This window comes from Trachinotus anak, unplaced genomic scaffold (genome assembly GCF_046630095.1).
Source record: "Trachinotus anak isolate AG129_WGS33_773 ecotype Australia unplaced genomic scaffold, CSIRO_AGI_Tana_v1 ptg000016l, whole genome shotgun sequence".
Classification (NCBI taxonomy): domain Eukaryota; kingdom Metazoa; phylum Chordata; class Actinopteri; order Carangiformes; family Carangidae; genus Trachinotus; species Trachinotus anak.
Window position 1 is genome coordinate 12,415,789 of NW_027273867.1, and position 12,147 is coordinate 12,427,935.

The 12,147-nt window shown below is 39.7% G+C and overlaps 1 protein-coding gene across 1 annotated transcript in view; it reads right to left on the minus strand.

Annotated features, from left to right (window-relative positions):
- Nucleotides 1–1,903: 1,903 nt before the first annotated feature.
- gabbr2 (gamma-aminobutyric acid (GABA) B receptor, 2) overlaps nt 1,904–12,147 on the minus strand; it is a 174,861-nt gene continuing 164,617 nt past the window's right edge. Inside the window, exons 18-19 of the mRNA XM_071500682.1 lie at nt 8,237–8,354; nt 1,904–5,840 (exon numbers count right to left, since the gene is read on the minus strand). Of these exons, the coding sequence (XP_071356783.1) occupies nt 5,675–5,840; nt 8,237–8,354 (284 nt within the window). The 3' untranslated portion in view covers nt 1,904–5,674. The remainder of the gene's footprint in view (nt 5,841–8,236; nt 8,355–12,147) is intronic.

Consider the following 12,147-nt stretch of genomic DNA (forward strand, 5'->3'; position numbering starts at 1 on the left):
ACCACTGTTTCTTGAAACATAGGTTGCTGTTAAATATCTTACATGTAATTTTTCAATGCTGTGAGTTCCACTAAAAGTGTAAATTCACCTTTATACTGAACTGAAGGACTATTTTCTCAGAACTTGGCCTGTGTCGCTTTCAAATAAGTCACCCTTTAATGAAGGTTTGTACACTGTAACTAATGAATTTATTAACAGTTATTAAATCACCACTAATGGACCACTTATGCCTTTTTTAATTTGTGTGAAGTGACCCTTTAAATTGAACTTGTAACTTGTTTTTTATTTCTACAAACAGCTCCATTATCTTGGTGTAAAATAGCTTAACCAGAAAAAAACTCATAATACTTCATGTTCAGTTATTTATTTGACCTTTGACACCTTCGCAGTGTGAGGGCAGCAGGCAGCTTGCCTTTTGGTCTGCCACTTAACAGTCTTAATGTTGACTGGCTGCTGTATCACACGGTGCACTTCCCTCCATTTTTTAGTTTTCTGCCTTTGGAGTGAGAGTTCAGTGATATTTTTTTTCAGCTACAGCATTTTATACAGTGTACAGAGCTCTGTAAAATCATTAGTGTTGGGCGACCCGACTGCCAAGTGGTTGGGTGCATACTACATGAGTGCAAGATGCTCTTAGAAGTCGCAGATTCGACTCCCTATCGGTCCGACTCTTTCCTGCATGTCATTCCCCTCTCTCTACCCCCTTTCTTGTCAGTCTCCACTGTCCTGTCAGGTCATAATAAAAAAAAAAATGTGTGTCTATGTGCATGTAAGTATGTGTTTGTTAGGTGATTTGGTCTTACCTCAAGGACCTGGAAAGCCACAGAACACATGTCACTGTATCCATTGAAGGGAGGTGTTTCTTCAACAGCAGGATTGACACCAACAAACACTAATTCTAACCAACAATCGGCACATTGCACATGATCAACGAAACTTCTGAGGGAAAAGCACAGGTGTAAATAATCAAATTAATTGATTATTGATTAATAATTAATATATATAATTGAGTAATTGAATTCATTTAAGTGCTTCTGTTTCAGGGTCCTAATATTGTTCATGTTTGCTCACTGTCAAACAGTCATGTCTTACTGTCTTACCTCTGTGAAAAGCATCTATTGCAGATATTTAATAATAATTTAAAAAAAGTCATTTAATTTACATAAAAAAAATGCTTGTTGCATAAATTGTTTATCAGTAGGAGCTTACAATAATAAATGTCAGTTCTCTGGAAAGCAGGCACCCTTCTCTCTCAGACGCCCTGTGAACTGCGAATTACAATATTAATATAGTTCAAATATATGTCTCAATATTTGAAAATTTTTTGGAAGTCTCAGCTTGTGAAAAATAAGACTAATACAGAGTTGGCAAGTAAACAACCCAAAGTTTACATTAGCCAACATTTTCAACATAATTTTAAACAAAGGAAATGTCCACTTGGGGCTAACTAACCTAGCTTACTAGTTACTTCTAGAGGACTGAAACTGCCAAAATCAGACATAAATAAATGAATGAAATGAATAAGTAACATATTTATTTTGGTTTGGCACTTTCAGTCCTCCATACTTACTGATGTTTTTGTTAAAAAAGAAATAAATGGAGGTGTGTGCTGATCTTAGCATGCCAATTTCAGCCTTTACTAGTAGTCTAAACAGCGTAGCTGCACCTCACCTTACACATTGTACTTAACAGTATAAAGCTTGTAATTTTATTACACTGGTTAGACTTCTCTCTTTGAAGTACTGTAGCTAACTGAAGGCTGCCACTAGATACTACTACAGAGCAACATTTTGCACCTTATGCAGCTTTAAAATCAGCATTATAAATGCCAAAATACTTTGGAGAAGCACAGGAATTATTCTTCCACATCAAAGACTTGTGTGCAGATGAAAACAAACACTGCATTATTTTCAGTCTCACTTTATTTAACGATGATGTGAAAAGTAAAGGCTGTCCATAACATTCAGACAATAAAAGAAGAATGTTATTCAAATCCCCCCATAACAACTAATGGTTCCAAAAATGTTCAGGTGTTCCAAGTGTGATACTTATTTTATACAACTTTTTCATATCTATACCTCATCTGTACATAACATAGTTACAGATACTGTAAATTAAAAAAAAATGACTTCCAAGTATCCTTGCGGCGTTTCTGTGAAATATTTCCTATGTAAAAATGAGAATGTACGTAAAGATCTTTACATATACATATATATATATATATAGTTCTCTATTCTTTCTGTAATAAGAAAACAAGTTATTGCCCCTCTTGAACATGTTGCATTTAACATAGGTTTTGTTTACCGTTTTAAACTCTTAATTAAACTTAACGCCATGTGATACCACATATCTAACTGACAAAACAGTAACAGTATGGACCTGTGTGTTTTTCCACTTAATATATACGTCATATTGTTATATTTTTGGACATGTATGGTTTGTGTTCTCCATAAACCCTGATGATGACACATACAAAGATATAATTATATACGTATATGTCACTTTGATCTTCAAACCAAAAAGGTAAAAAGACCTGTGGCAAATACAAACCATCAGCATGATGTTATTTATTACAGGAAATTATGAGCCCTTGACCTACTACAATTGCATTTGAACAATTTTTCATCCATGTTGAAAAAAGATTGAAATTAATTTGTAATAAAAGAAAAAATATTAGGGCACAGTTTAAAAACTAGAACAATACCTGATGATTTGCATTTGGCATTTTGAATGGAATAAAAAAAAGTAAATTTGTTAATTTGGTAAATGCCAGGAGTTGGTTATTAAGATTGATCATTTGCTACTACCTTCACTTTATTGCCCTCAGTGAATAACTGCTAAACCAGTAGCATAGTCGATATGATGAAGTTGAGTTTGTCACTGAGAATCTTGGCATTGACATGTGTGAGTTCATCAGCAGGTTAATAGAATTTAAATCAATGTTTTGTAAGGAAAACATAAAACCAAAACCAATTGTAAGTGAGAGGATGAAACAACAGAGTGGATTTGTCACAACAGTTGCAAAAACAGAGGTAACTCTGTGAATTATACATTTTATTTCATGCCGTCTTGAGAAAGCCAAATACCAAATATTCCATACATGGACACCATCATCAGGGTATCAGCAAATTGTACACAATCACATATAATGTAATATATAAAATGTGCGGTTGGTTTTTCTTCTCCTGAAGGGAGAACCAATCCTCTGACAATGTCTCTCACTCAATTGTCAAGTGATCGCGATTCTCTGGTTGGCAAGGGTGCGGGACAAGCCGTGACTCCTTGGAGGTCTGTGCTTGGAATTTCCTTGCTCCTGTACTCAGCAGAGGCTGGAAGGGGAGGAGCTCTCACAGGGAGTCACCATGATATGTCCGACAGCAGGGGGATCTCTCTTAGCTTGTCTCCCACGTCATCCGTATCTTCCACTGACCTTTCAGCCGAAGACTGGTTGACAGTATTTTTGATCGGACACCGGCTTGGAGAGGAAATCCACCCTAGCTTAAGTGGAGCTTTCCCCAAGTTCTCCCACACTGTCCCATGCATTGAGGCATTGAATTCAAATAAATCTATGACACGTACAATTTACAGATGTGTGGCCAATGCTGTAGTTTGCTGGGTCAGCGCCATTATCACCCTATTATGTATTGTGGGTCCTGCAGGCTACAATATAAGACAACAGGCACAGCGCTCAACAAATGCCTTAAAAACTAAAAACCAAGACACCAATGGTGAAACATATGCTGAGAACAAACCTCACACTCAATAAAAAGTCCTTTTTTGTCTGGAGTCCCTGTTTGCTTTTCTCCTGCATGAGGACAGTTTTACAAAAAAATGACAACACTGTGTCGATGACCGTTTTGCTCAGTGCAGCCTTCTTGGGCCAAGTTCAACGGCACTGAATTACATTTCCATAGCAACTGAGGTATGTTCACTGTTGCTAAGTGTGAAGTGATTTTTCGTGACACTCAGTATTATCTGTGAAAGAAAGCCCTGTGTCTGTGCTTTATGCTCTATCACTGTGACCAGCAGTGGTGTCATCACCGTCTTGGAAATGAAAGCTACAGCCGGTTGGGGCTTATTTCACAAGGCTCCCATGTGTTCATTGTCTTCACTGTCCACTCATGGAAATTCAGGTCAACCATTTAATCCAAACTAGCCGTAGAACTGGTAGACCTACATCCTTTCCACCATCACTTCTTGAGTTTTATTTCTTCGGAAGAAATCATTTTAGTTCAGAGTCTTGTGCCCTTTTGTCATAGACATGAACCTCCTCACCCTTAACTGTGCTGGTTAGCTGTGAGGGCTAGATCAGATGGACATCTTAACAGTCTGTAGAGACCACTCTGTGGGGATCAATATGACCAGGTCCATCACTAATGCCTTGTCTGAAAAGCACCTGAATTCATAAGGTGCTCTCTTGCGCTGTAAGTGTACATCTGAATGTGTGCATTTCTTGGCATAACACGCATAAAAGACAACTGTGGAACACTCTTGTGGTGTCTTTTAGGTCTATTATCTAGCATATGCAGCCTTGGAGACCTGTTAAAAGGCATAGCATCAATATTCTGTTTAACATGCTTTCTGAGGACGTATTAAAATGATTGAGTCATTTATTTATTCATTTATTTTTGTTTAAAATAAAGTAAATATGGAAAGCCTATGCAAAGTCTGATGTGAAATCTCTCACGAAAACCAGTGGTGCAAATTTAGCAAAGTGAAAAAAGTCATGTACTCTTACTCCAAGTTGGAGGAATGGCCCTCTGGAGCCTTTTCATGTTGTGTGACTCACCGGCTTTGATGTATCTCACTTCACTGCCCATAAGCTAATTTATCAACAGTTACACAAACGAATTCATATCTCTCTCATACATATGTCTGACTCTTTGCAGGATGCCATGTTTTATAAGCTTTCATTTGAAATTGTCATGACTACCTGCCTCTGTTACAAACTCCACTCTTAGAACCCCTTTAATTGTCCATTCACAGCATATACAAAGCTTACAGCATACAGCTTACATCAAAGTCAGAAATGATGATATTTACACGTCTCCACAAGGTTGGGAAGTGGACGGGGAGGAAATTGGATGATTTTCTTTGTTGGGTTTTGTAAATTCCACGTCTCCACACCTGTATCCAGTCACTGAAGCAGTGAAATACTCAAGTTAGATGACGAGCTCACGCGTAGCTGCGAGCACATACATACAACAGATAAGGAACAGAAACAGACATCCCCTCTGAAGCAGATAAGGCTACACGTCAGGTCAGGGCTGGTCCACCGCTGCTCTGCTATTGGGGTGTCAGTGTGTTCGTGCATGTGTGTATTTGTGTATGTTTGTGTTTGTTTGACTGTGCATATGTGTATATGCCTAGGCAAGGGTAGCAGGTGGACAAGGGGACATTGCTGTGTATTGTGGGAGTTTGATAGGGCCATCCAGTGCCCACTCTGTCTCCTCCCACCCCTTCCTGACTGAGGGTTTCAGTTCTCAAGAGAGGCTGGGGTGTAGAGGTACAAAGAGTGAAACTCGGCCCACCCCCCTCCCTCTCTTCTCCCCCTGTCCTCCTTGTTCCGAGACAAAATACGCACATACGCTGATGATATCAGTCTATTTGTTGTAGAAAAAAAGAACCATATATGTCTCCTCTGCAAAGAGCCAGGTGGGGGAGTGAATGAAGCTCACAGGCCAGAGACCATTACCCGGTAGGAGGGGGGCATGTGTCTGTGACGTGGGCTGGACCCAGGGCTGCCACTGGGGCTGGTGCAGCTGGCATCAACCCCTCCTATGGAAGGTAAGTAGGCATGGTGCAGGATGGGAAGTTGCAAGGACAGTCGACGTTGTATGCTGCAGACAGAGAAGGTGAGGTACAATGTAAGACATTCAAAGTAACTAAGTATATATACTCTCTGACTGACTGACTTTTTACTTCACGTTTTTATAAAACTGCATTCTCCAGTCATTTTGAAGAATGTAATTGCTCAATGTTTATCAACACTTAACACTCACCTTTGATATATTTCATTTATTTGAAAGTACTGACAAAGACACAATGGAAAGACACAGGGGGAAAATAGTCTGTTATGGTCTGATTCTCTCACAGACCACAAGTGGGACATGTAGTAGATTTGCTTTTAAGATTCTCGCAACTTTTGTTTGGTGCTGTTTAAATCACACACAACTACAGAGATAAAACTGGACAGACAAAGAAAGAGTGACTGAAAAGTGGGGATGTAGGGAACAGAAATACTAGTGGGTTAAATTTATTATCAGTATTTTATTAATGTACAATGTTGGGTAACTGTTGCGTCTAAGATGTTATGCAGCCATCAGAGACTGCAGACAGCCACCCCCCTCTTCTCATGCTAATGCCCTGATGTTGTAAACAAGCACGATGGAAAGTGGGACAGATAACATCACCAAACCAGCACCGTTTGGCAGTATTTTGATCTAGAAAAATGAAAATAAGGTTGTATGTAGTTTGTGTCAGAATAAACTGGCATACAACCAGTCAACTGGAGCAATACATAACCATATTCATTACAGGCGTGTGGATGTTAACCTGCAAGGTAAAAAGGCTGCTGATACTTAGCACTGCTAAGGTTAGCCACACTGGGTAAACCAATATGACATTGTTTAGTCGCAGACGCTGTGATCCTGCTTGGTCGAAAAAGGTAACAGCACTCATCATGGCAATTGTGTGTCTTTTTCAGTGTTTGCTTACTTTTGGTCTACTGGACTAGTCTAAATTTAAATTTCTGTTTAATCGACAGGAAAATTAGTCATTAGGAACATCCCTGCTGAGAACAGGCAGGCAAAGTACAGTTCATGCAAACCCTCAGCAATTCTTCTAATTGTTTTTCCTGTATTCTTTAGCACCCTCCTTCTCCTTTCTAAGTCCTTAATCCACCGTGCCTCCCAGCTTCTGGGATCATCTGACAAAAAGAACATTTCATGCTTCCGCCTGGTGTGACAGTTCGCACCCTACCTCGCCAGAGCCAGTGCCACTGCCAGCCGTTTGCAAGAAAATTACATAACCAAATGCCAGTTATGTAAAAAAAATTAAGAGGGGGAATGAATTTCGAGCTCAGTCAGCGATAGACCCAGAAAAATGTCTTAATTAGGTGAACTTTGAAATATTAATAGTCCTCAGGCCTAGTCAGTTATCCTGACCTGTCCCATTTTGGATGGAAACACAATCTTGCGTATGTAGGAATTTCTTTTTGTATATTTGGTGTTTTATATATGACACAGATGTTACACTTGACATTCACATGCACCTGGTGTGTGACTTTGCATTTGTCATGTCACAAAGCGTTACCATTCGTCCTCCTCCACCTTTCCTCTCTTCACACTAACTTCTTTATATTTGTCTCTTTCTCTCTCGCTGCCTCTTCATCTCTCTTCCCTCCATGTGATCAAACATTCATGTGGCATGGGAATAGCTCTGAGTGTTCCTTTACTTCTGTTCTCCTCCCTGTCTATTTTCAGAGCTGCTTCCAATGCGAGCTGTAAATCACTGGTTACATAAGCCTCTGTGAGTCTCTACCTCTTTCTTTCTCTCATTCTCCTTATTTGTCTCACTTTCCTATCTAAACATCCTTCTGTCTTAATCCATCTTCTCTCTGTAACTGCCCTCTCCTCAGTATTTTGCCCTCCTTGTCTGCTGTTTCTCCCTTCTCTATCCGTCTGTCCCACTACATCGTGTATTCTTCTCCTGGTTCTGGTTAAATGAACGTGGGAGGGAGAGCTCTCAATGATGCATGAAGTGTCCCCCCCTATTGATAAAGTCGACATTCCTCAGCTTCGCCGCCTTATGAATAATGAGTGAATGTAGATCTGCATTTGTCGCATGAGTGTTTAGTGAGTCTAAGACCATCTTCTTTTACAAGTTGGGACAACAAATCAATCTACTGCAGGTAAATGCGTGCACACTATATGTGCACGTGTGTTTGTGCTTGTCTGTAAGTGTTTGACAGTGAACATACATGCCGCAGTAAGTCCAGCGTGTTGGGAAAGCACACACATACACTCGACATGGTTATATGTATGTTGATGTGCGTGGGAGAGAAAAGTACAGGGCCGGTCCATGCTTTCACAGGGCTCTGTTGCCAGAGCAACTGCCTGAGAGCTGCTGGTGGTTGTGATACGTGTGACGTGTAGTCTGATGAGAAAGCTGACAAGACACAGGGGAGGGGGGAGGGACACGGGGGTAGAGGTGCAGAATAAATGGGAGATCTCACTGTTCGGGTGAGTTGATATCCTCCAGGGGACCTCTGTTTATTCTGGAAGGATCCATGGAGCCCCACTGCGCCTGAGGCTTCTGCTCCAGGTGGTTCTTCAGTATTGACTTCTCTCCATCTGCAATGAAAACACATGTAGGCATCATAAACGGCATGAAAGGCAGTGTCAAGAGGGCTGTCATGCTTCACTGCTCAGCTATTACCAGCTGCACATGCCCAGCACCTGAAACATAACTTTAAGGGCATTTTTAAAAACCCTTGGGCCTAATATCTGGGTGTGGACCCTCATTTGCTTCCTCAATTGTTGAGGAGAAGGGTGGTCATGAACATGAAAGATGCTTCTTGATTTTCAGGCCATAACTATTGTCCTGACACCACGCAAAAAGCAGTCCAGGCTGTAATTATGTCCCTACTAGAGATGTCACGAAAACCAATACTTTGGTACCAAGTTGATGCCAAAAGTCTGAGAACACGACGCCACTTGTTTTCTACTGCAGCGTAGGTACCGTAGTTATTGTAGATGTTGCAGGTACTTGAGATGTGAGTCTTCTAGGACTGACTAGGGCAGCACAATAACCACACAAGTGTTCTAGTCTGACATCAAATGCCGTGTAACATGTCTTCAAAATGTTCATGTTTTTCATGTTGTTTTAGTGAACAGCTGGCAATCGTTGTAGCAACACTCCACACACAACGTTCACAAAGGCTAAAGTTATCTTGTTTAGGCTAACACAGCAGCAGCTTACAATATTAGCAGGCTACCATCTTTACAGTTCAGTCTGTCAAAATATAATGGTGGCAGGCCGATATTTAAAGCTCAGGTAAAAAATAAAACTGTCACCTGTGTGGGAAAAGTTCATAAAGTAAAAACAGAAACAAAGTAAAAGAATGAACAACCATTATCAAGAGAGGAAGGTAGGGAGGATGAAAAAAGCCTTCCTAACATGATTTCTGCATTCGCCTAACGTTGCAGTGGGATGCTGCTGCTGATGAGGCTGAAACACAATAAGAGTTACAGTAAACAAACATCATTTTCCTGAGTTGTACCTGGAGAGTAGTGGAATGATCTATTTTCCCCCACAGAGTTCTCTCACCAGTTGTCCCAGATTTCCCAGCACTTTGTGACCTGATTCACTGATCACAGCACTCCATGCCCTGATTGGACATCTGAGCTCGCTGGACTATTTTAGAGCTGACTAGTCCTCTTTGCATTTTGAAAAAAGCCTAACCTTGTACTTCTCAAGCTGTGTTAAAAGCAAAGACTGAGATATTTATATACTTCATTATGGATTCAGACACAGAATATGTGTTTGTGCCACAAAGAAAGTACTGAGCATAGTTTGTTTTTTTTCCACATGTACTGCCCACAGGGAGTGTCCCAGACTGTATGACACACTGAGCAGAGTACAGTTAAGACTTTTACTGTAAGATAAAACTTTAAAGTTTTACAATTACATGTTCAGTGAGCAAGAATCAGTCAGGTAAATCAGTCAAAATCTTAATATCTACATAATATCTACTCTACAGTGTCGCCGTGATATGTTTACTATAATAAGTAGGTCTGAAACAATGAATCAATTGTTGATCAGAGAAATAATTGTCAACAGTTCTAATAATAAAATAAAAATTAAAGTCATTTATCAAAGAAACATTCAAAATATTTTCCAGTTCCAGCTTCTCAGATGTGAGATTTATTTCTTTTTTGTTCTTTCCTGTTTTCATCATTGTCACTTGAATATCTTTAAGACTGATTTGAAGAGGCCATGGAGATAAATCTTGAGCTCTGGGAAATTGTGATGAGCATTTCATAACTTTCTGACCTTTTATAGATAAAACAATGAATAAATCAATAAAAATAAAAAAAACCCAAAGATTGATCGATATTGGAAATAAAGCCTGATAATGAGTTGTGAGGTCCTAAGTTGCTGCTGTGTTTACCAGTACTTTGGATTTGAGTATGACTGTTGCTAATAATTGCTGCTGTGAGTGTAAAGGATTTTATATAAAATGAAGCACAACCATGAGCACGATGTAAGATGCTCACATTACTGTGAATCAATAACATAACATTTCAAATCAGGCCTCGCAGATGCCAGTCTGTCAGAAAACCACACCTTAACCATCATGTGCTGGTGTTCTCCAGCGTTGCCATGTGCTTGTACATATTCATGAAGATGGCCCAAGAGAGAGAGAGAATGACAGAGAAAGAGAGACAAAGAGAAGGGGGAGGATGAGAGAGAGAGAATGAGAAAGAGAGAGTGGGAGAGTGAAAGAGAGAGAGAGGGAACGAGGGAGAGAAAGAGAGAGAGAGAGAGGGAGAGAGAGAGAGAGAGAGGTGGAGTGTTGCTTCTCACCCTTTGTGAGTGAGTGTAATCGCTGTTGACATGGCGTTCTACTCTTATAACAGCCACTCATTCATGGCTCCCAATACATTTAGATCAGCTCTCTTATGAATACTGATGACTACAGTTAGGAGCTGACGACGATGGAGATGATGATGACTGTCAAGTATAAGCAGATCGAGGCTGGGAAAAGTTTATATGCTGGTGATCTTTAAAGGAGGCTTAATGACCTGTGATTTTATCTCCATAATGTGTGTCAGACTGATGTTTGTGAGCACCACCTAATGTGCTGTCTCCCTTTGTCTGAACTCATTTTCTCTCTTCGAGAGATCATCCAGAACATTTAACAACCCACAGACTGACACGTTTCTCTCTGTATAATTTTTAAGAAGAGGAATAGTTAAGTCAGTCTGTGGCTCGATATGAGACCAGCCTCAGATGTCAGGCTGGATTCATCATATACAGTATATACATAATTGATATTAAATGACTTTAGCAGCTTTCCATACTTACTCTGTTCTGTTTAAGCCAAATACAAACAGAGGCAGCCCAGTATTCATTTAGTTCTCAGCCAGTTATAGAGCTCCTTTCTATTGCTTTGTCATATTTGATCCCTATGTAAATTTTGCTGCAGATACTGGATTATTTAACAATATTCGCTCATTAAAAGGACTAATTTCTCTCCCCGCATGATTTTCATTTTTGTACCTGTTATGGGAGATAATAGCATAAAGATATTCTTGCCACCATCTCCTGCTTTTGGCCTGGAGAGTTTGCACACATCTCATGTTCCTGAACCTGAACAGTTTCACACGTTTGTAAATATATGTATTTAGTCTGACAAATGTATAGAAGACAGATACACATAGATGGTGACATGTTTTTCTTCCAATAAAAATCTCTCTGTAAGCGCATATTTATACTGAGAAGTCTTTGGTTATAATTGTCTCCTGACAATATAACCAAGGGAGCAGATATAAAGAATAAAAATAGATTTATTTCCATGAGCCCACACAATGTGAAGTTCACTAAAGAGACATCAGCTGTCAGCTGCTGCCAGAACTTAAGAGAGCCTACTCTCAACAAAATGTAAGACTGTGTTAACTTAGGCTAGATAATTACATTCAGGTAGTATGCATAAATGTTTCTTTTTTTTATGATATGATGTTTTGATAAATGGAAACATAGTCTAAGATCTATAGATTTTTATGGACACGTGAGCCCTGAAACATGATTTTAAAAATAAGAGCACTGAGCAGTTAAGTTGTCTTGTAAAACCACCGAAAAATCTCATGAATAACAAAATCTGATGCAGTTTTCTGGATAAACACAGGAAGGTCAAAAATCTCACAGATGGTAGCTCATTATTTACTAATTAAAATAATCTTGGCACTGACTTCTCAACACTGAGCTGCTCCAACCAACAGCACAACACAGACATATTTTTATTTCAAATCTCTCCTTGTGAGGGTAACCACCACAATATAAACCCCCACCAACACCTCATACCATTTTAAAGCCAGACAGCATTTGGACTGAAACAGGAGGGTGTGGGTCTGGTGCGCGTTT